The 24,551-nt window shown below is 45.6% G+C and overlaps 1 protein-coding gene across 1 annotated transcript in view; it reads left to right on the forward strand.

Moving 5' to 3' along the window:
- The window catches only part of LOC135706238 (homeobox protein B-H1-like), a 140,787-nt gene that overhangs the window by 82,914 nt on the left and 33,322 nt on the right, over window positions 1–24,551 (forward strand). The window contains exon 2 of the mRNA XM_065227804.1: window positions 2,511–2,742. Within this exon, the coding sequence (XP_065083876.1) occupies window positions 2,511–2,742 (232 nt within the window). The remainder of the gene's footprint in view (window positions 1–2,510; window positions 2,743–24,551) is intronic.

The following is a 24,551-nucleotide window of genomic DNA, read 5'->3' on the forward strand; positions in this document are numbered from 1 at the left end:
ATGGTAATCAGATTGGCGTTCCGCAGAGTATGTAGTTTACCGACAACTTTACAACCTCACACACCATACCCGCCGAGACTCAGCAGTATCGGTATTGGTAAATGGTGCGGCACATTACAACAACCATCCGTTGCTGACGACACGGTGACGTTAATGGATTTGTAAACATAACCAAGAGAGCAGCGGTCCCGGTCGCAGTGTATGCACGCGTGTGATTAGGTCGGTAATTTTCACACATACTTTGATGGCAGCCAACCTCTGCCCGGCTCCGGCTCCTTAAGATGATGACGGTAATGCAGACTGACATTAGCAACCGAAGTAGGCGCTCGTTTGGCTCGCGCACACGTTCGAATTAACAAGGCTCGCTCCACTCCGGAGCGCTTCGGAGATTGGCCAGTTTTGAGTGGTCCATGATTTTCAGATTATGTGCTGCTGGAGCTGCGATCAGTCGAAATAACGGATATTATTCGCGTTCAATTAAAATTCATGCGCTTTGCGGGTTCGGTTTTGTTTTTGCTCCACCGTTGTTGCATGATTGGCTGCGGTCACCGCGTCCGTCGAATGATGGAGAAATACAATTAATAAGCTTTGAATTTTTGCTCGCTGCAGCAGCAGCTGCAGCGAAATCCTTCAAGCCCGCGAAGAAAGAATATAAATGATTATTATGTGTATGGTTGCAAATCAATAAAACTATAATTACTCCGACATGACATGACAAAATGATGATAATTTTTAGCTTAAGTGATTTTCCGCTCGGCGCTGTTCGGACGCTGGCATGGATGCTGCTGATATGCGGTGCAAAGCGACAGTCAGCGAAGCACCGACGAGGAACGAAGAAAATTGTTTCTTTTTAACTTGTGTGCGCGCACCCCTCGTCGCCATCACGTCGACTCAGTTTGACGTTTCGCAGGGTTGCATCAAACTGCATAGCAGCAGCACCGCAGTCCGTAGTAGGGTTGATTGGACAAGTCATGATAAAGATTTTTTTTTTCGTTTGCGCCGGAATGCAAAATCGCGATTTCATGCAATTTGTATTAATTAAATGAAAACTTCGTTAGGGAGTAACGGTCACCGCCGCCGCCGCCAAGATGGCGTCGGTAGTGCAGCTGCGGTTGAGGCGGTGGCGACGATGGCGGCAGTGAATCGAAACGTCAATTAGACTTTTGTAGTCGGTGCTAAATGGCTTGTTTCACAAGCAGCCTGCAATCTACATAACTCAGTTACGAAAGATTAACTCTGCCCGGTGTGTTCTCTCTCTCTATATCTCTAGCTGGGCCGGGCTGGGTTAACAACTATGAGTATGTGTGATCGACCGAGGGGTACCGAGTAGTCTACCTCACATTAAACAGCATAAACAGGTGTTGAATTAAGCGTTAGATTAGAGTGCTATGATAATTTGATGGCTGTTAGCCTTTCAGATTAGATGCTAATTTCAAAACCCCCTCCTTTCTAAGCGTTAGCTTGGCAAAGGTCCGGCCTGAGTAGGCATTTAGGTGCACTCAAGCTTTTTATTGCCGACTTTCCGTCGAAGCACCCCTCGAATGCCCGTATTTTACCCAATGAATTATGACTACTTTGATGCGGGGAAAATCACTTCCAACTGAAAATTTATGAAAATCCGACCTCGAGCTCGTCCGATGAATAAGATTTGAATAAAGTTCAAATTTGTACTCAAATTTTTCAACTGTTACAAAACTACCTCCATTTTTTGCTACTTAGCGCTGACTTGTACCAACTCAATTAGAGCGCCGAAAGTGAAAAGGCCCCAATTAATAACATTTCGGAGAGGTGCGAAAGCTGATTATGACCTATTGTTTTGACCGGCCTACTCGGCTGAGAAATCCGTGATTCGCTAGCGCGCTCATCGGGCGCGATCTTTTCCCGCTCCCCTCCTATAACCGGTTCTCGATGAAAGAGGAAATCCGCACTCCCCGGTTTCCACACACTCGGTGGCTTCGGTGGGACCCAGCAGGAGCCCCGCGCTGATCGAAAAGCGCTGACGTAATGCAGCCTAATAGATTTTTAAATGTCACAATGAGCTATCAACAACAATGAATGTGCGCGCAACGGTAGCAAGCACTCGCTTACCTCCTGGCGCGGTTTTGTGCTCAATGTGTTTGATTGTTATTATTGTTATAAATATTTAAAAGCATAATTAAGACAGGCTCTAGCAAGAACGAAGGGGCAAGCAGCGCAGAAAAACTGCACTATCACTCCCGTTTCTCACATAATTGATATCCCTCTGCTCGGTTCGAGTTCCAGCGTGGTGCCGGATCGAATCCCGGTCCGGAGGAGGAAGGAGTGAGTCACGAAAGATGATTAATTGCTCGCTTTTTTTTCTGCTCCGGACCATCGAGAGTCGAAGTCTATTAAAAATGAATGAAATGTGTCAAAGCTCGCTCTCTAGTTAAGTATTTGAATGATTTTACAATTTTCACTTCATTGGCCTGCTTGGATGTTTTGGGTTTTGCATGGGAATCTAATCGATTTTGTTCTTCCTTTTTCCTCAGGTGGCAAGGACGAGGACGGCAATAGCATAAAGAATGGAATGGGCCTGAGCGGATCGTCGGGACTGAGTAAAAAGCAGCGGAAAGCACGCACGGCCTTCACCGACCACCAGCTGCAGACGCTGGAGAAGAGCTTCGAGCGGCAGAAGTACCTGAGTGTGCAGGACCGGATGGAGCTGGCGAACAAGCTGGGCCTGAGTGACACCCAGGTCAAGACGTGGTACCAAAATCGAAGGTGAGTGTCCCTCTGCGGGTTTTGCAACAGTACAAACTGAAATTTCTCCGTGCAATCGAAATAAACTGTAGAACGAAATATTGACAATGTATGGAATCGAACGAAATTGCATAATCAGACAAACAATCAATAACTGGTACTTGCCAAAACTCGAAACTGGTTAATCATTAATTTCGATCTTTTCGTGAACAAAGAATCGGAATTCGGGATGAAAAAGATCGATCTGCCAAAGATTGATCCAAGATCGCCCAATGCTTCGAATCGAGTGGAAGTACGCAAACGCATTTTGTACGAACGGCAGTCAAAATCCAACGTTGTCGGGTACGCGATCTCGCCTAAAAGCTAAAACTGCCGAAGAGTACCGTGTTTAGTGTGTGTAAATCGTTTGACCATCGCTTAACTGTGGATCGGAAGGTTGAAAGCGTAACAAATTGAAGAGTATTGCTCTCGACAAGTGGACCAGAAGGTGGTGACCATTCTTGAGAAACATCCAAACCTTTCAGTTCGTAATGTGGTTCGCAAAGTTGGAAAATCAAAATCATATGTACAAAAAGTGAAGCAGAGGCATGGGCTGAAGGCGTACAAAGTGAAAAAGGTGCCCAATCGTAATGATAAGCAAAGTTTCTCTGCAAAAATTGGTGCTAAGGAGCATTGCAAAAAATTTCTTGTAGCATAATGGACGACGAAACATACGTGCTCGAAGACTTTCAACAGCTTCCGGGTTTGACTTTTTGTATTGCAATTCAAAGAAATGCCGTTGCCGAGTGTTTCCAGACTTTCAAAATTCCTTAAAAAGTATTTGGTTTGGCAGGTCATATGTAGTTGCGGCCGGAAATCCGAAAGTTTCACCGGCACTATCAACAAAGATGTGTACAAGAAATAATGTTTGCGAAGGCGGTTGCTACCATTCATCAGAAGCCACTACACTCCAGCTCTGTTTTGGCCTGATTTGGCCTCTTTTCACTAGGCTGGTATAATTAATGGGTTAAATGGTTCGAACTTGTCGGAATAAATCATTAACGACCGTTTTACAAAGCGAAAATGAAAAAGTTCTTAGTACTTAGGGCATCTTTAGCGGCGGTCCTATTAGCTGATTTGGTCTAAAATTTTGGAACAGATCCAGACTGAGCTCTTGCACCGGCGGTCTACATTTTGTTTTAGACTAGTTCTAAAATGTAATTTTTTTAAACCAGTATAATTCTTGATCTATTTTGAACTAAATTTGGATCAAGGCAAGCACTGTGCCAAACCAGTTTGACAGCTGTTCTACTCGAGGTTATGTTTTGTTTTCTTTTGGTACTGGGATTTTTTCTGCAAAACAAACCGATGTTTTCCTAGATTTTCTCCTAAACGAAGGCGGTTCCATCAAAGTGGTCATATCTAGCGATAAACAATTGACTGCTGTTGACACTGGCGGAGTTCCAGCTCTATCGCACTACCGATGCTGCTGTTGCTATCGGCACCGTCATCGTCGCAAATGCCACAGCATCGCAAGGGAAGGATCAGGTAGGGAACATCCAGATTTTCTGATGGAAATTTCAAAGGACACTTCTGTTCTGCATGATTTGTTCTGTTGTTTTACTCTTCTTCTTGTGGCCCCATTTGACGCTATTTAATTCTTTTGGATTCGGTCCACCGGTTCTGGAGATTGCAAACCCATCTTTTGACACATCAAATCACATGAGAATTCAAAAAATAAGATCAATGGTAATGAAATAAAGTACCCCGGATCACCTTGGTTACTTCAGGGCATGTTCTGGGAGCCCTTTGGGAAGTGGCCAGTTTTTGAATTAATCTAAAACCCTTCGCGCGACACATCAAATCACATGAGAATTCAAAAACAAGATCAATGGTTATCAAATAAAGTACCCAGGAATATTACGGGAACCTCCAGGGAAGTGGCCAGTTTCTGACATAGTCCACAACCCATCACGCGACACATCAAATCACATATAAATTCAAAAACAAAATCAATGATAGTCAAAAATAGTGCCCACGACCATATTGGCCCCTTCAGGGTATGCTCCGGGTTCCTCCAGGGGAATGGTCAGTTTCTGATTTGACCCAAAACCCATCATGCAACACAGCAAATCACACTTGAATTCAAAAACAAGATCAATGGAAGTCAAATATAGTGCCCATGACTACTTTACCCACTTTCGGGCATTTTTCAGGAACCCCCAGGGAAGTGGCCAGTTTCTGACATGAGCCAAAACGCAACATACGACATCATGTGAGAAAAATTACATTCGACCATAGGTGGATAAATACAGGTTTTTATTATTATTTTACTGGGAAGCAATTTTAAAAATGACGAACAGTTCAAGGCTTTTTGTTAAAGCTACATATCTCACCCGGAAACGACCATCAGAGGTCAATTTCGCGGTAAAAAATGGTTGACTTTGCTCGGGTTTTGACGTTTGAAATAGAACGGCCAAAACTAGACCAACCGGTGCGTACGCACGCAGTTTGATCTATTTTAGCTTGATCTATTTCATTTTAGCTGTTTCAAATGTGACATAAATTTGGATCTAGATCAGACCACCCTTACTGATGTTGCTATTGGCAACGCTGATGACAGATGCGCACATAGGGGGGTTCGCTGCTTAGGTCGAACGAAGGGGTGCCTATGGGATTGTCCACCTCAATACCCTCGCTCAATTCCCGGAGACCACCAGTCCAAGGCTTGCTCGATGTCGCTGGAACACTTCTGGTGATAATCCCTTGGTCATGACATCTGCAAGTTTCTCAGCGGTCGGTTTGTAGCGCAAAACAACTAGTCCTCGCTGAATCAGCTAACGCACGAAGCGGTGCTTCACATCTAGGGGAGGAAAGTACATAACGCACCCCCGGGGTAAGACGCACTTTTTCATTTTATTTTGAGTTTTTCTTGGAATTTTTAATCCAATTCAAGGATTTATCATGCAGGATTTTGAGTTCAGATGCTATGCTAGAAGTGCTGCTTGATAAGACAACAAAAAAGTTACGTAAAAGCCATGAAAAACACAAATGAAAGTCAGTTGGTGCGTTCTGCCCAGGGGGTGCGTTGTATACCATTTTCCCCTACATGCTTCATACGACCCGTGCCTCTTTCGTCCTCTGCTACTTTGATGGTTGACTGATTGTCTTCGTAATAGGTCCTCCGTTGGACAGTATTGATATTGGCTAAAAAAATTGACCGCAGCACAGAGATCGGGCCGCGATGTCAATGTCACGTACATGAGGCACCCGACCAACTCGCGGTACGACTTCTCCGTCCGATGGCACTCCTCGCCTTTCAGCAACCGCAAGCGACACTCAATTGGCGTTGAAATCGGCTTCCAGTCTTGCATGTTGAACCGCTGCAACAGATCTTCCAGAAAAGCGCGCTGGCTAATCCGCAGGTGTCTATTTTCGACGTCTCGCTCAATTTTCATGCCAAGGAAGCTCCTTACCTCCCTGATGTCGGGATGAGCCCGTTCGCGGTTCGCTTCACATACAGACATTGGTCACTTGCAGCTCTCTTGAATTCCAGCTTCTCGACAAAGCGATGAAACCGCTCGTCCCATGCTCTGGAGGCCTGTTTCAGGCCGTACAGCGAACGATTCAAGCAACACGCAAAACCTTCCGGCTGAACCATGAAAATTTCTTCCGATATCGCATCGTTCAAGAAGCCGGTGTTAACGTCCATCTGCTGGACTGCCATTTCCTCATGGTTAACTACAGCCAGAACAGTGCGAAGTGTGTCGAGTTTCGCAACCGGCGAATAAGTTTCCGAGTAATCAAAGCCATACCTTTGCGTGAATCCTCGTACTACTAGCCTGGCTTTGTAGCGATCCTCTTCGCCGTCTTCACTCCGCTTTAGTCGGAACACCCACTTGCATGTAATCGGGACACGACCTTGCGGGATCTTCGTCAACGACCAAGTGTTGTTCTTCTCCAAAGCTTGCAGCTCGTGAAAGGCTGCTTCCCATTTTCTCGGACAGCGTGCTTGGCAGATTCTCTACGCAACTCGCTGCACTCAGAGCGAATCCGATGTAATCCATCTTATAATCTTGCTGCCACGCTGGAGGCCGGAACTCTCGCTGCGGCCATGGTGTCCGTCTCGGTGTATTTTCACCACATTGCGACCGCTTGCATTTGCGATTCTGCTGCCGCCATTCATCCTGTGAGCTACCATCGAAATTGTCCTCATCCGCATTATTTTCAGCAGCAAGCTCACTGTCAGCTTCAGATTCTTCGTCGATTTCACGTTATCGTGACTTGAACCACAGTCCAGAACAGAAACTCCTCCTCCGGTGGAAACTCCACCAGTTTCAACGAAAATCTCATCACGCACGATAGCAACTGTTTTCCGCCGTGGGTCCCACACGCGGTAGCCATTGTGAGAATACCCGATGAATACGTCACGTCATCCGAGTCAAACGCCCGCAGCTTCTTCACATCCGTCTTGCGGCCTTCCCAAATTTCGAGTGGGGTCTTCTTCGACTCGAGCGCCCTCGCTGGACTTCGGTTCGTCAGAAAAGCCGCAGTCTGCATCGCCGAATTCCAGAATTCCTTGCTGATTCCGGGATCCTCCAGCCTAGCTTTTTCCACAAGCGTTCTATTCATGCGCTCGCTGACGCCGTTTTGTTCCAGCGTATAGCGAACCGTGAACTCGATCTGTATTCCCCTACCTTCACAGAACTTTCGGAACGCGCTTGCTCTGTATTCTCCGCCATTGTCACAGTGGAACCGTCAAATCTTGCTGCCAAACTTGGCCGACGCGTAAGCATCGTATGCCTTGAACTTACTCGTCACTTGATCCTTGGAACTCATCAAATAAACCACCGTGAACCGACTCCAATCGTCGATAAACGTAACGAAGTAGGTGTCACCGTTCTTGCTCACGGGGTTCACCGTCGGAGTGGATCAGTTCTAACACTCGCGTCGACCGTCTGCCCTCGCGCGCGGAATGAATTACTGCTTAGGACAGGCCATACGGTTTGCCCTGTTGGGGAATCCAACTCAGTTTTGGAGAATAAAGCGAAAATTCAAGGGGTGAGACAGTTTTAAACTGAGTTACTTTCTTGCAGCGAGTAACTCGCGAGTAGCTCAATTTACCTCAATATTTTCTCTGCCAACTCCATTTATACTTTTTAAGCATATACGTCTCATGTTGGACGTCAGTTTTGTTAGTAAATAAAATAATCCCAAGTGTATTCTGAGCCTTTCGAATAACTGCAATCTTATGGAGAACCTGTGCCGGTGCCTGGTTACTATCAATAACAACCCACACTTCCAACCAGCTTTAAGGTTTGTGCTTCCTCCTCAGCAACCAATCCCAGTCGTCACTTCGAAAGGATCATCTCTCATCAAAAAAGCTCTCCAATATTCTTCTAAACATCTGAAATTCCACCTATAATGCAGCGATCCCATTATCTTAGATTTCTCCAGTCATAACAGCAGTGCTATTGGAAAAGGCATCACCAGTCAATGTGGTAATAACTAACTCCGATTCCATTTCAACTAACATTCCCGTTTGCCCCATGGCCATCATAGAGTAGTGAGTAATATTTCAACCATGACCCCTCCAACGGCACCCGTTGCCACAGTTTTCGGTATAGAAAATATCTCCCGGTGGGGCAACAACCGATTAACACCCAATTCCAGCTCCGAAGGCAACGCTACAAACCATTACCCCGTGAAATGTTCAGCCAGAGCATCAGTGCAGCCGCTGCCACTGCCGAAGCCGAAAAGGAGGATGACGATGAAGTAGCTGCTGTTTCCGGTGAGTGCGATCCTCGTTTGAACTTCAAACCCATTAACGATCTACCGGATGAAACCGAAGTGAAAACCCGTCAGGAAGACAGATTCTCTTCGTCGACTTTCTCCTGGAAACTTCGGCCGACGGCCGCACGAACATCCGGAAGGCTCAGTAAAAGCACCAAAAGCGAGGAAAGATGTCCCCCGTCAGCAGAACGGCGCCGTGGTAATTCAGAGCTCGGTTCGCAGTTCCATCCAACGGCAGTTTGTCAAACGATGGGACGGGATTGCTTCGACGCGTATCGATTTTGAGTATTTGGTCAGGCAGATCGGGTTTTTCTACTACATCAACCAGCTTTTCGGCTTCGCATGAAGGTGCACCTTCAAATGTTGCTGTGATGCCAAAAAATGGGAAAGCAAATGACAGCGATCTTGCTCTCTGAGCAATGTGAGTTACTCGAGGTGCCTCAAAAGCAACTCTGAAATTTCTCATGATTAGGAGCTGTCTTGCCCCTTGCGAGAATTCAAGGTTGCGTTTCAAAATGCAAATCAATGACACATGTGCTGCGCAGGCGCAGGGAAAGTTCAGTGTTGCCAGTAACATTAAAGATCACGAAAGTGCCTTACCATGGGTGCCAAACTGTGTCAGTGAGTGTGCCCAGGTGTGCCCAGAATCTGTTTTTGGCACACTGTGTGGATTGAACAACCCCTTGCCTGAACCTTTCAATACGAATACTGAATACTTCTTGACCTATGTATTACGTAATTCCCTAACCTTCTACAAATTTGGAAGAATTGCTTGAACTTAAAAAAAAATCGCAGTACTTTGAAGTTTTGCGATGTTTCTTCAAGTGCTACGCAAGTAAATAATTCTCTTGACAAAGAGTATTACATTCCTGTTATCTTCGCGGCACTCCTGCAACATTCTCTGGTCTCTTTAGAATTTCGTTGATTTTTTGCGAAATTCTTTGAAGTTCTAAAAAGTTTTCTGAATTTTCGCAGAATTTTCTGATCTATTATAAGTTTTGTAAATTAAATAAATTTCTAACTTCAACGCGGTTTCCCAAACTTTTATGCGGATCCCAATTCCCAATTCCATTGACCTTCAAAAGGCATCGTGGGACTTATGGAAACTTCGTAGACATTCATTGAACTGCGTTGAAGTTCTAAACCCATGGTAGAAGTGCAGCAATTAAGGAAATTCAGCTAAGTTTGTAACAGCCCAGCAAACTTTGTTGACGTTCGTTGAACTTCATTGAACTTCAGTGAAATTCAGTTGAACATGAAACTTCAGATAATTTTGTAGAACTCAGCAAGTTTTGTAGACGTGCAGATACATTTGTAGAACTTCATCAAATATCGTGAAAAATTGGGGAACTTTGAAGAAGTTCGGCGAATTTTGTAGAAAATCTAGGATTTTCGTTATCAAGAACCGATGTGATGCATAACTTATAACACGTTAAGTCATGTTATGCCTAGAAAGTTCCCTGAAGTTTGTTTAAGTCTAATGTAAACAAACGTGACTTTCTCGCGAATTAAAACTCATCCAGCAAAATCAAGTGCAGCATCTGGTACACGGCGAATGAGAACGACTCAAATTTGAGTTTAGTTCACTCATAATCGCCAAAAGTGCAGGAACTCAGCGATGAGTAAATTTTGTCTCATGGTTTCCTGTGGAAAACCTAAAAAATCTGCCGGAAAATGAGGAAATTGACGAAAATTTTATTCAGTCTCGGAGTAGTACCAATAGACTGAGTGAATCCAATCTTTACTTTTCTCAAATTAGGGAATTTTTCCCTGGAAAATTCTGGAAAAACCTGGGAAAACATGAGGCAAATTTACTCATCGCTGAGTTCCTGCACTTTTGGCGATTATGAGTGAACTAAACTCAAATTTGAGTCGTTCTCATTCGCCATGTACATGGCCAATAAGAGCAGCTCAAAATGGAGTCGAATTTGACTCAAAATTGAAAAGAGGGGTTACTCAGTGAATGAATGAGTAAAATTATCCTCGGTTTTGCAGGAAAAACTTCTTGAATATGAGGAAAATCGATATATGTTTCATTTAGTCTATTAGTATACTTCTTAAGCTGAGAAAATTGTTGGTCGATTTTTCCAAGCAGTTTTCCCCGTGAGGACTTAAGTAACCCTACACAGAAAAACAAAACTACCCACCGCTTGGGTTTTTTAAACTCAAATTTGAGTTATTTGACCTCTGCCCGTTTCATTTCCTCTCGCTATTGTTGTCAAAAATAGAACGAAAGATTCGACTCAACCGTCTAGTTCCGTACGAGAAGCCAAAATTGAGTAATATGCGATATACCCAAATTTGAGTTAATTGAACTTAATTTTGGGTAGAAAAAATTGAAAATAACTTAGCGATGGGTATTTTTTTATTGCCGTGCTTAAATGCAAACTACTTTGAGCCGGTTTACCCAAATTTGGCTTATCGTACGGAACATGGGAGATGAGTGAAAAGAACTTAATTTTAGGTTGTTTTGAATTTCTGTGTACATTTTGCAATTTTGAGTTGAATTCGACTTAGCTACTGAGCTACTCTCATCGGCCGTGTGGACGACGTATGCTCTGTAAAATCCTGGGGGGGGACGTGCTGTCAAATCAGCCTACTGATCATTCTTGTATGAAATTGGTTCCAAACGTAAATAAACCAAGTAGGTTTTTTATGGCTTGTTAACGTTTGGAACCAGTTATGCGAGGTAGGCGACGATTGTTCGTATTTGACGGCCACCTCCCCCCTTCCTTGCTAAAATCGTGTAGATTAGTTTGCGTGGGTGTTCTGTACTTCGTTTGAAATCGACGATTGATGTATTTCTTTACATTTGGCACATTAGTGCTTTCTAGAGATGAACTAGCCTAAAGCTAAAAATCTCTTTAATAAAGAATTAAAAAAAAAAAAAAAAAAAACATTCGTGCTTTTCACATATTTGTCTAGAAGTCAAGCTCAGACTGGCTTTTGATATTCTCTCATCGACGATTGATGTATTTCTTTACATTTGGCACATTAGTGCTTTCTAGAGATGAACTAGCCTAAAGCTAAAAATCTCTTTAATAAAGAATTAAAAAAAAAAAAAAAAAAAACATTCGTGCTTTTCACATATTTGTCTAGAAGTCAAGCTCAGACTGGCTTTTGATATTCTCTCATCGACGATTGATGTATTTCTTTACATTTGGCACATTCGTGCTTTCTAGAGATGAACTAGCCTAAAGCTAAAAATCTCTTTAATAAAGAATTAAAAAAAAAAAAAAACATTCGTGCTTTTCACATATTTGTCTAGAAGTCAAGCTCAGACTGGCTTTTGATATTCTCTAGACTTTTTTGGTCAAGTGGACTTGGATTGATATAATCTTAGTGAACAGTACATTGGTCACATTAAAGTGTCCCCAGCAATTCCCATGGGCAGAACTCAAATCTAGATAGCGCTGGAACTAGGGCGTAACAGCTTTTGTAAACAATGTCTTCTCTCTATGATTTCTCGAAAGTCATGGCTCACCCTGGCAAATCGACATCACCATAGAGAAGGGAAAGACTTCCCCTACCCGATGGGTAGGTTGGTTTGTGTAGGCGTGCCTTGAATTCCTAGAAATCAACGAGAGAAGTCATTGTTTACAAAAGCTGTAACGCCCTAATTCCAGCTCTATCTGGAAATGTCTTCAAAGCTTGTTTTTGTTTCTATAATAGCGCGCTTAACTTAAATCGGTTGTTGAAACTTCTATATGACTTATTTCAGTCAGGATCAAGTTTCTGCAACTTTCCGTGAAGGAAATGTGCTTCTCGGTTTCAGTCTGATCGTGGTTTTTAATTAAGGACTTAATTTAGAAGCGTGTCGTGAACTGAGGGCTAGTTTGCAAGCTTTGACCATTTGTCATTGGAACGAAGCCAGCCAATCTTGATTTGTCCAACAAACCCATTTTGTTTGCCTTTCAAGACCACCGAACTTGCCTTTAGCCAGGAATTAAATTCGACAACCTCTACTTTTCTGACTTTTGAAGTTGTTTGGGCTGCTTTTCGACAATCTCTTGCTTTGTCCTTTGAAGACCTGTGGACTTTGTGTTACGTATTTTGGGATCTCGGAAGTAGCGAAGACAACCACGAATACTTTTTAAAAACTTTTATTGTCTGGTTTAATAGTCGAACCGACTAAAATGAATAAAACGATTACCGACGAAAAGGCGATACTATCTTTTAGTTTTTACATTTGATAACTGAACGGCAGTGTTGCCAGAATGAATATAGTTTGATCGTAAATTATTTTACACACACAACATTTCTTCCCTCCTTTCGAACTGAAACGTCTACCGTGAGTATTTGCGGGAAGGGCGGCGTTCTCTTGTCGAACGACGCACTATGAAGGGAGAAGAATTTGCATCTTGATGAACTGGGCTACCAGATGGCGTATGAAACTCTGGAGTAACTGGTTCGGCAGGAGCACCTCGAAGATTCCTTGGATTCAGCGGAGTTGATGGTGAACAGTTACACGTCGTGGCACATCCTGCTGGCTTGACTTTTCTGCTTCGGGTGCTTCAACCATGAGATGACCGTTTGCACCGAGCCTCGAACGAATTTGATCGATGTGACGCTTGAACCGTTTTCCAGCGTAGTCGACTTCGTAGTGGAGATCTCCTAGTCGATCTGCAATTACACCAGGAATCCACTTGTCCATACGGGAATTACCGGAAAGAAAATAGATAGGTTGACCCAAGCTGAATCCACGAAAAGTTGAGGAGATCTAAACGCGTTCTGAGGTTTCGCCCAAGGAACAATTTGGACGGTGATTCTCCGGTGGTTGCATGTGGAGCTAAACGATACTTCTGTAAGAAAACGTTCAGGTTTGAATGCAACGTCGACGCTGTGGTTCCCATTGCCTTCAGTGCATCCTTCGTCGTCTGAACGTAACGTTCGGCCTGACCATTCGTTGCGGGGTGGTAGGGGGCCGACAACTTGTGGTACTTGACTCCACTTTTCTGCAGAAACTCCTTGAATTCCGCGGCCGTAAATTGCGGACCGTTGTCTGAAACAACAGTGACTGGCGCTCCATAACGGGAAATAGCTCGTCCATAATCCCAATCGTTTCTGCTGTTGTTGTAGAGGCGGTGACCTTGACCTCCAACCATTTACTGTACGCATCGACTACAATCAGCAGCATTGAACCTACCACTGGATCTGCATAATCAATGTGTATCCTCTCCCAGGGGTCTTTGGGATACTGCCAGTGATGTTCGCTGAATTTGGGTGGAGCGTGCGCTTGACGAGCACACTCACAGCAAGATTTCATCGCTCTTTCGATGTCCGCATCGATTCTTGGCCAGTAAACAAGCGAACGTGCAAGTCCTTTCATTTTCACAATACCAATGTGTGCTACGTGAAGATCGTTTAACACTGACGTACGGAGAACAATTTGCAGCAAGTGAGTATTTTGCCTCCGGTGCTTTGTAGCCAGATCGTGACAGATCGGTGCCTGCTTCCAACAGTTGAACGATCTTACCAAGGCTAGGATCTTTGCGCGTTTCACGAGCGATGTGTTCAGCGCGAATTGGTAGTTGTGCAAACAGATCGAACTCGTCGTCACCAATATCTCTTCCCTCACAGAAAGATAGTTTGTTTACTTCGTTGGTAGCTGGTTGTCGTTGATTTCGAGAGCAGTAGTCTGCATTGACGTTCTCTTTCGTTGATTTGTACACGACATCGTAATTAAAGTGCGCCAAATCATTCTGCTGATACACAGGATTGGAAGCGCGATTTTGTCGGGTGCAGAATTTGACTCAATGGCTTATTATCGGTGATCAGCGTGAATCTTCGAGCGTATAGGTAGTAGAAAAACTTCTTGACTGCCCATACGATGGCGAGAGCCTCCTTATCAATCTGCGGGTAACGTTGTTCCGTGGGAGACTTGGAACAGCTAGCGTATGCTATCGGGCGTTCCAGTCCATTTCCCAGTCGGTGTGAAAGAACAGCTCCCAATCCGGTTTTGCTTGCGTCCGTGGCCAAAATCAAAGGACGTTCTGGATCGTATTGCATCAGCACCGGCGGCGAAATGAGGGCGGATTTGATGTCTTCGTATGCTGTGACCCGCTCATGTTTCCACACAAAAGGTTCCCCTTGCAACATGTCGCGCAGACAGCGAGCTCGAGTGGAGAGATTGGGAATGAAAGCGTTGTAGTATGTGGCTTTTCCCAAAAACAGCTGTAGCTCATCCGGATTTGACGGACGAGCTGCATTACGAATGGCTTCGATGTGTTGGTCCGATTTGTGCAACCCGTTAGCGTCAATTTTGTGGCCCAGGCATTCGAGAACCGGGGTGGCGAAAACACATTTTGAACGATTTAGACGTAAACCGTGATGCTTCATTCTTTCGAAAACTGCTGTGAAGGCAATCAGCAGGTTTTCGAAACAATCTGCAAATACTATAACATCGTCATAAAAATTAATGACATTGGACAAACCTTGAAGCACTGCTTCCATACGACGTTGCCAGATCGCAGGGATGTTGGCTGCACCGTAGACCGCTCTTGTCGGACGAACCAACCCATGTGTCGGTGTGTTGAGTGTGAAGACCTGTCGAAACTCTGCGACGATTGGGAGGTGGGTGTAAGCATCCGTCACGTCCAAGTGACAGAACAGACTTGCTCCTCTCATTTGATGGAAGATGGATTCGATTTTAGGAATCGGGTGTTCGTCGATGATCATCCGGGGATTTACCGTAGGCTTATAATTTCCGGTGATACGTAGATTTCCATTCTTCTTCACTACGATGTGTGTGGGGGATGCCCATTCGGAGTAGTCGACTCTCTCGTACACACTTGCTGCAAGCTTCTTGTCGATTTCTTGTGCATACTGGCTCTTCAATGCCAGCGGTACGTCTCGAGCTTTAGCAAAAACTGGAACTGTACCTGGTTTCAGATGCACGGATGCAGGAGGTCCTATCAGCTTACCAGGAGTGTCGCTGAAAACGTCCTCGTAGTTTGCCAGCAGCTTCGATAGAGACTGGCGTTGATCCATCAGCAACGTACAAGGGGTAGACACTAACGATTGCACCGCACCACTTTGGGCGAACAGCTCGTTCAGATTCACTTCTCTCGTCAATTGTGCAATCCACTCTCTACCACAAAGCGTATCATAGTCTCCAGACACGACATACAAATCAAGTTTACATGTTGGTTCCCCTTCCGAAAGTTGTTTGCTTTTTCCGGGAAGGTCGAATTGCATTCGGAGGCGACATTCAGGAAATGTACCACCAGATGAATATTCGGTGTGAAGACAAGCAAGCACTACGATTTCTGTTCGGGACGGATGAAAGTGGAGCACCTCAAGGATACGTGATGGACGTGGCAACGTTCGGCGCCACGTGTTCGCCTTGCTCCGCGCAATATGTAAAAAATCTGAACGCGGGACAGTTCGCAGAGCAGTATCCAGAAGCAGCGGCAGCGATCATTAAGAAACATTGTGTGGTAGATTACTATGACAGCGTAGATACCGTCGAAGAAGCGATACGAAGGGCCAAGGAGGTGAAGTACATCCACTCGCAGGGTGGATTCCATATACGAAACTGGGTGTCTAACTCGGAGGCATTCCTAGAGGAACTCGAAGATCGCAGTGCAAATGGAGCAGTTCATTTTTCCCGGGATAAAGACGCCGAGTATGAGCATGTACTGGGCATAGTTTGGAAGCCGATGGAAGACGTATTCTGTTTCGCAACTATGTTGAAAGCGGAATCCTTTATGGTTATCGGTGGCGAAGAGTATCCTACGAAGCGGATTATCCTCAGTTACGTGATGGCGCAATTCGACCCAGTGGGATTCCTCACTCCGGTTACTATACTTGGAAAAATGCTGATCCAAGATCTCTGGCGGACCGGCTGTGATTGGGATACGAAAATCAATCAGATTTCCTTCGAAAAATGGCGGCGATTGATACAAATGATGAAGAACATCGGATCGTTCCAGCTACCGCGGAGTTATTTCGGAAATGCCAGATCAGATGAAGTTACGGACATACAGCTGCATGTATTCGCTGATGCAGGCGAGGCGGCGTACGGAAGCGTGGCATATTTTCGGGCAACTGTACGAGGTAAAGTGCAGTGTGCGCTGGTCATGAGTCGTGCCAAAGTGGCACCGTTAAAACAGATCTCAATACCGCGACTGGAGCTTCTAGCGGCCGTTTTAGGAGCACGTCTATCACGAATGGTGTTCGAGAGTCATAGCTTTACAATTGACCGGGTGGTGTATTGGATCGACGCAAACGTAGTGCTCTCATGGATTCGATCTGACCAGCGAAGGTATAAACAGTTCGTCGGGTTTCGGATCGGCGAGATACTCAGCCTAACGAAGTTGACGGACTGGCGTTGGGTGCCGTCAAGACTAAACGTGGCAGACCAACTAACGAAGTGGGGCAAGGAACCCGAAATGCATACTGACAGCACGTGGGCGCGAGGACCAGCGTTTTTGTACAAGAGTGAGCAGGAGTGGCCAGAAAAGGAAATGCCACCAGCGAACACGATGGAGGAGCTCCGGATTCACCTCCTATTACATGACGTGAAGGTGCCTGCGGTTTTTGTGGACGTAAACCGTTTCTCGAAGTGGACAGTGTTGGTCCGAACGATGGCGTGCGTGTTCCGTTTCGTGTCGAACTGTAAGCGAAGGATTGAAAAGCTGCCGATTGAGACGCTAAGAGCGATAAGCGGACAAAAGAAAGCACGGAAGTCGAGAACCATTGCATCGGTCAGAGTTCCGTTGCAGCAAAAGGAGTACGAGAAAGCGGAGCAGTGTCTGCTGAAAGTGGCGCAGTCGGAGAGCTTCATCGACGAACTGAAAGTGTTAACGAGAAACAAGGATCGCCCGGTGAGCCAGTGGATGACTATCGAAAAGTCTAGTCCGCTATACAAGCTGACTCCGCTGATCGACGAGAATGGACTGATCCGGATGGAGGGTAGAGTGGAGCGAGCGGAATTTCTGCCATTCGATCTGCGATTTCCGGTGATTCTGCCGGATGACCATCGGATCACGAGGCTGATAGTTCAGCACTACCATGAGAAGTGTGCCCACGGGTACCGTCAAGCAGTGAAGAACGAGTTGCGGCAGATGTATTACATCCCGCACATAGATGCAGTAGTCAGGAAGGTATCAGCGTCCTGCGTATGGTGCAAGGTGAATCGTTGTCGTCCTGAAGTTCCTAGGATGGCTCCGCTGCCAGTACAGCGGGTCACACCGAATCTACGTGTTTTCAGCTACGTCGGGGTCGATTATATAGGACCGTTCGATGTGACCGTAGGACGTAGATCAGAGAAGAGGTGGATTGCGCTGTTTACCTGTATGGTAACACGTGCGGTTCATTTGGAAGTGGCACATGGGCTGACCACCCAGTCGTGTTTGATGGCGATATATCGGTTTATTGGTCGCCGGGGCTGGCCGATCGAATTCTTCTCGGACAACGGGACAAACCTACGTGGAGCTAGTAAGGAAGTGGTGGAGGCTGTACAGGGCATTAGAGATGACTGTGCAGACCAGCTAACGAACGCGAGAACGAAGTGGACGTTCAATCCCCCCGCCGCACCTCACATGGGAGGCGTCTGGGAGCGCTTAGTCCGCTCAGTGAAGGAAGCGCTGACAGCGCTTGATGATGGAAGGCGACTAACGGACGAGATACTGCAGACAGCCATCGTTGAAGCGGAGGACATTATCAACTCCCGTCCGCTCACCTACGTGTCGCAGCAGTCCGACGAAGCAGAAGCGCTCACCCCGAATCATTTCTTGCGGGGAGCGTAAGCGAACCAGCCTGGTAGTATCTGTCTATCTCCCCATCCGGCAGTGGCCCTTCGGGATGCGTTTCAGCGTTCGCAACAGTTGGCCAGCGTGATGTGGGAGCGGTGGATTAAGGAGTATGTGCCGTCGTTGAACCAAAGAACGAAGTGGTTCGGTGAGGCAAGACCGTTGCGAGCAGGAGATTTAGTTTACGTCGTGGAGGGTGCCAACCGGAAGTGCTGGATCCGCGGAATGGTGGAAGAGATCATCGTATCCGGCGACGGCAGGGTCCGTCAAGCATGGGTGCGTACCAATGCCGGAAGGTACAAACGAGCGACAGCGAAACTGGCCGTGATGGAGATAGCAGAGGGTAACCCTGAGCCGGATGTGGCTTCCCGGACAGAGTTACGGGCCGGGGAATGTTCTGGCAACACTGGCCGTTGCCCTCCTCCATCGCTGCAGTGAATTTGGACGATGAGGTAGTAAGTAGTATGACAGATGAAGTGACGGATTGAAGAGAGGAGGATAGATAGATGAATAGAAGATAATCTGTCAAAGAACGGAAGGTAGAAAATCACAAACAATACAGTATCGATTAGAAAGTGCTTAAAAGTGAGTTTTTTAGTATTCTGTGCTTTGGGCATTTTGTAGAAAGTTTGTGGACAAATTTAGGTCAGTGGAGGTTACAAAACACGGAACGGCAAGCAGACGACTCACAGATAGGTAAAACGAGATAAACACTGTAACAAATGAATTAAATTAAAACACTGAATTTTTTAATAGGCGGAAAGAACATTTCAGAGCGGTCTAGGTAGAAGAAAGGTTGTTTGCAGGAGGAACAATAACTAAAATTGTGAGTACTTCAACTAAAACCACAAACTATAAACACTAACACTATATTAAACGAATTCTTGCAGTTTGATCAACTTTATTTACGGTTGATTTACAAAAAAACGGTTTTGTTTTTCTTTGATCCGAACAAAGCGTATCATAGTCTCCAGACACGACATACAAATCAAGTTTACGAGTAGTCGTCCCGATGCTAACGTTCACTGGAAGACGTCCCAAACACTGAATGTGGTGCCCAGTGTAACTGGAGAATTGTCGGTCTGTTGGCAACAGTGTGAAGGAGGATTTGATCGCTCGTAGTTTAGCTTCACTGATGATTCCGCACGGTGCTCCGGTATCCACTTCCATTTCTAGCTTGTGTCCTTCGATGGTTACGTTGATGACTCGCTTCCCTGACGTGGTGACGGAATGAATTTTGCCAAGTGACTGAACGAGGTCCACTTGCAAGGCTGGTTGTTCTTCCGATTGCACCTGGGAGGTTGATTGGTCCTGAGATTGCTGCCTTCCAGTTCTGCAGACTTTGGAAATGTGGCCCTTCTTCTCGCAGTTGTAGCACTTTGCATCACGGAACTTACAATGATTACGAGAATGTTTACCTCTGGAATCAACGATGATCTTGCCGTTCTTACCTCCTTGGTCGTGTTGCGGGTGGCCTCGAGTGTGTGTGTGCAACTTCAAAAGCCGATTTGAACGTTTCTGGCTTCTTGGCGATAATCTCGTCACACATCTCGCGCGATTCAAGGCCGTGTAGGAGCTGCTCTATTAGCATCCTATCTAAAAATTCACCATACTCGCAATATGCAGCACCTTGCTTGAGCCGGAGAACAAAACTGGAAACTGATTCGCCTTTCTGCTGCACTATTTCCCGGAATTTGATGCTCTCAACGTACTTGTCCTTTGCCTGGTCAAAGTGGTCGACTAATGCCGTACGGAGCTCATCGTATGGGATCTCTGCCGGATCGCGGGGACTCACTAGGAACTTGATGGCGTTGTTCAGTTCCGCACCCATATGCACTCGAGCATAGTGTGCGTATTGAGCTGCAGGAATATTGCTCAATTGCAGAGCCCACTCAAAGCGGTTGAAATAATCCGACACAGACGTGTTATCCGTGGAACGATACTCGGATACTGAAAACGAGGGTGTTTTGATGGTAGGCACTGTTGCTTCTCTAGCGGGGTTCACTTGTCCCAAAGTTTCAATGGAGGATTTCAGGGCATCGGCTAACATCCGCGTGAGAGATTCCATTAGCTCTGCAGTAGCCATTTTGCTTTTCGCGGGACCGAAACGTACGCGTCTTACTGTCGACCGGAAAAATTGCCTCTAAATCCCATTTCTGACACCAAAATGTTACGTACTTTGGGATCTCGGAAGAAGAGAAGACAACCACGAATACTTTTTAAAAACTTTTATTGTCTGGTTTAATAGTCGAACCGACTAAAATGAATAGAACGATTACCGACGAAAAGGCGATACTATCTTTTAGTTTTTACATTTGATAACTGAACGGCAGTGTTGCCAGAATGAATATAGTTCGATCGTAGATTATTTTACATACACAACACTTTGTGTTTAGAAGAATTCCGCCAATGATTATGAGTACTGTGCCACCTATACATCCCTCCATCTTGGAACTGGAATGTGTTTCGTGGTTGATGGGGTTCTACGCTGCTGTATGAGGAAGAAACAGGCGAGAGTGCTGTTTTTAACACCGGTTGAAATCATCTTGATGTCTTGGATTCTTTTGTAACATATCAGGTCCTTTATTTGTCTCTTAACTTTCATTCTATGAAACATTATATGCTGGGTACGGGAGGGTCCACTAGGGCATCCGATTGAAGCGAAATGGATGGGGAAAGTGGAACTGCCAACTCCCTGTCTTTACTATTTCGTGAACAGAAGGTGGGTTCTTCTCCCCACTCATTGGGGCATCCTCCTGTTGGATGGCCTGTGCTTTGACCGGTTGCATGATCCTGTTGTTGGAAGGAGAATCTTACTCTTCATACAATGGCAGGTTGAGGACAATTAGAGATTATTAAACTTGATCAAGTTGAACAGCGAGGATAGTCCACAGTCTACCGACAGTTGTCTTGCTAGTGGTAGTTTCATATCATCAGAAGCATTCCGCCAATGATTGGCCACTGAAATCCGATCCCTCCCCACCGGTTGAGGAAACGTTCGCCTCAAATCGTAAATCCCCCCCCCCCCCTTCTCCGGGTCACAGTACTGCCTAGGGGTTTCGCTGCAACGGCATAATAAACCGAATCGCAAAATTTGCATACGACAAAACGCGTTAATTCCTACCTCCTATCTACAAGCGCCAATTGACATGCAATAGTTAAACGCTGTTTTCCTTGCAATCCATATTCCTACAATAGAAGGAGCTTTCAGTGGGTAGGTTGCGAAGAGTGTTGTTTTAGTTGCACCCAGCGCACCTCATAAATAACAATCGCACCTGGCCTGCTTCGGTCAGCTCCTTCTGGACCGCACGCCATCTATCGGCGGCGCGATTAAATCGGGCTGCTACGCCGTTTTCGGTTTGCATACCGAAACGATGAATTTCGCCTGTTTTGTGTTTTTTTTTTTTGACAGGAAAATGTTACGAGCAATTGCTAAGCCCAAGGGGAAAGGCCATTAACAGCAACTGTGGAAGGACTGTTATCTTAATAGGTCCGCTGCGGTTTTTATGCGGTTACAGTCGTAAGAATTTTTATGTTCCCGTTCTCCTCCAACCATTGAGTGTACGTGGCAGTAGTGGGACAAATTCGCATCAAAGTTCGTTTATTAGCCCAGTTCTTTTCTGATTGTGGGTTGTGTGAAAAAGCGGCACATTTTCCCATCGATAAACGACGTGATTGCCGTCTACCGACCGCACACATATCGATGGCACGGCTCGCACTGAGGTTCGTTCTGTGTTTGTGTTGTGCCAATTTGCTGTTTGCCGTCTGATCCGATGGCCAATTGTGGCGACCGGGTAATTTAATCAGGTATTAAATCATGTTATTTTTTGCCAGTTGTGCTGGATTGTACAGCGGAGTTCTTCCAAGCAGAGCCAACAGAAATAATAAATAAATTGATATCGCAAAACCACAAACAATAAATCAAAGCCGTAATGACAGGTGCGTATGTGTGTTTGACCGTCTGTCAGCTCTGTCCCGCAAACCTTCCAGCTCCAGCCTTGTTCAAATCGGGTCGGATCGGATCGGATCGGACCCGAGCAAGGTAAAATAATGATTTAACATTTTGATCGAAAAACGAAATGACATAATTTGCATAGCATTTGATGCGTTCAAATTATGACTGTGTGGCAATGATGGCGGTGGTCGAGGTGGTGGCGGCGGTTGTGGCCTGCCGGGCCGTTCCGCAACTGACAGAGGCATCAACTCTCTTCGGCTGGCATATGGCCGGGGATTGGTAGCAACCAGCAACCTGCTGGCCGCCTGGCTGCATAACATATTATTGAAATATGATGATGATATGGTTTTACACAAATGCACGGTGATTTTCCCATTAGTTTATTTGTTCTATCGGGGTGTGTGTGCTTTTTGCTCATTAGTCAAATGAACGGTTGGGTGCAATTGTGATCGGTCGACGGGTGGCAATTTGATACCGTTCACTTGGTGGCAGCCGGTCTTGTTTATTGGATAATTGGCGATCACATTTGGTGCAAATGTCAGCCGATTGCGGGGCGGTTCCGCTGCTGCTATTGTAATCAACTGACCTTCAAACAGCCTCGAACAACTGCAGATGTTTTCAGCAGTGAACTACGTTACAAACATCGTTTCCAAACAAGCTTTTGACCCGAAAATATAACACACTAAAACAAAAATACCCAAAGCCAAACAGTTGCCTGTCAAATTCTTCATGCCCTGCGGTTTTCGCATCGCCCGAGTGAACTGCGAACTCATCAATCCCACACCACAGCCAGGCACGGGGATCAGTTTCGCTTCTCTATTCAATCAAACTTTAACCAACTTTCCACCCCCGAACCGTTTTCCCGCAATCACACCTTCTGCTAACAAACCAAAACCGGCAGCTAATTATATTATTCGTCGTCAGATTTTTCGAATCTCTGTGCACGGAGTGAAATTCGTTACAGTTGTCACCCCCTCGGTGCAGGAGCAAAAACTATACTGGAACGCAAATTGGATTAGATTAAAATTTATTTCCTCGACGACTACGAGACGATGGAAAACCGCAAAAACTTTGAACGTAGGCCATCATCGAGTTCACTTCTGGCCTGAACTCGGGTTTTTGAAGGCGGTGCCGGTACTTGGCTCATACTGCCTTTAATTCCCGTGTGAGTCCAATCTTCGCTGGGTCGTTCTTTTTCCTCTATGATGAAGAGGAGAGACCCCTTGCACGGAGAGGAGTAAATTATCGACAGTAATTTACATCTATTTGATTTTGTGGTTCTCTTCCGTTAGGTAGAGACCAGCCCGGGGTACCTGCGTCCGTTGATAGTTTTTCTTCTTGTTTCAACGATGACGAGCAGAGAGTGAAAAGGGGCCCTCTGTATTATAACAAAGCATGTTATAATCTTGTTTATTTAATTTGATTCATTTAATGGCACATTGCCGCGCACAATTTGTGAATGAATCCGCTCTGCACCCGCGGGCCCATGGGATATCCGGCATCACGCTTGAATGGTCACGAGACGAGATGTGTGTAGTTCCTTAGGTCGGTGTTAATCAATTTGGCTTCAGCCCGGAAAGGAACAAATATTTGTTCCTCCGGTTTCCTAGGATGGGTGCTGCAAACGAGGGGAAATTTCACGGACGATATTCGATCATTCATGGGAATGAGACAAGGTGTTGGGTAACCTGTGTGCAATGGCTCGTTACCCACCTCACGGGGCTGGGAGCTGGGATGACGGATTTGCATCACTGCATTCGATCACTAGCCAGGCTCGGCTAAATGTATCTATGATCCGGGCCAAGTGAAGAGCACTTGCTGTGAGATGCCACCTTCGGTACGCTTGCTTGGCGGATTGGAATGCGACCGAAACCGGTTAGGTGTGGCATTTCTTGCGATTAGCTGCGATTGATCTGTGGGAATTTAAGACCTCCTCCGGGAAATGTGATCGTGTTTTCAGCGTTTCGGTCGAACCGTGCCGATACTGGATTGGTGTGGACAGCGATTTGCGCAAGGCTTGATTGCACGTTTGCAAGGTGTCCATAACGGAAATTCTCTCCTTGTCATTCGAACAAACTGGAAAATGAGCCAGGGTATTAATTGAAATAGATTTGAGTTTTATCGCTTTACCGTGAAGTGTCGGGTGACAGTATACACATCGAAATAAAATTACCGAAATTTGGCTGCTTTTTGCACAAATCCTTTCGTTAGTTAAATCACCCTTCTTAAAAGCCACACCCAATGCATCCGGATCCGGATCACTTTACAGTGAAGGCTGCGACTTATCAGAACACATGAGGATTTATTTTATGGAACAACCAAAGCATAACCATTGTATTGCGTTGCGT

Source organism: Ochlerotatus camptorhynchus, unplaced genomic scaffold (assembly GCF_037179485.1).
Source record: "Ochlerotatus camptorhynchus isolate MF236.1 unplaced genomic scaffold, CSIRO-AGI_Acam_v1.1 ptg000276l, whole genome shotgun sequence".
Lineage (NCBI taxonomy): Eukaryota > Metazoa > Arthropoda > Insecta > Diptera > Culicidae > Ochlerotatus > Ochlerotatus camptorhynchus.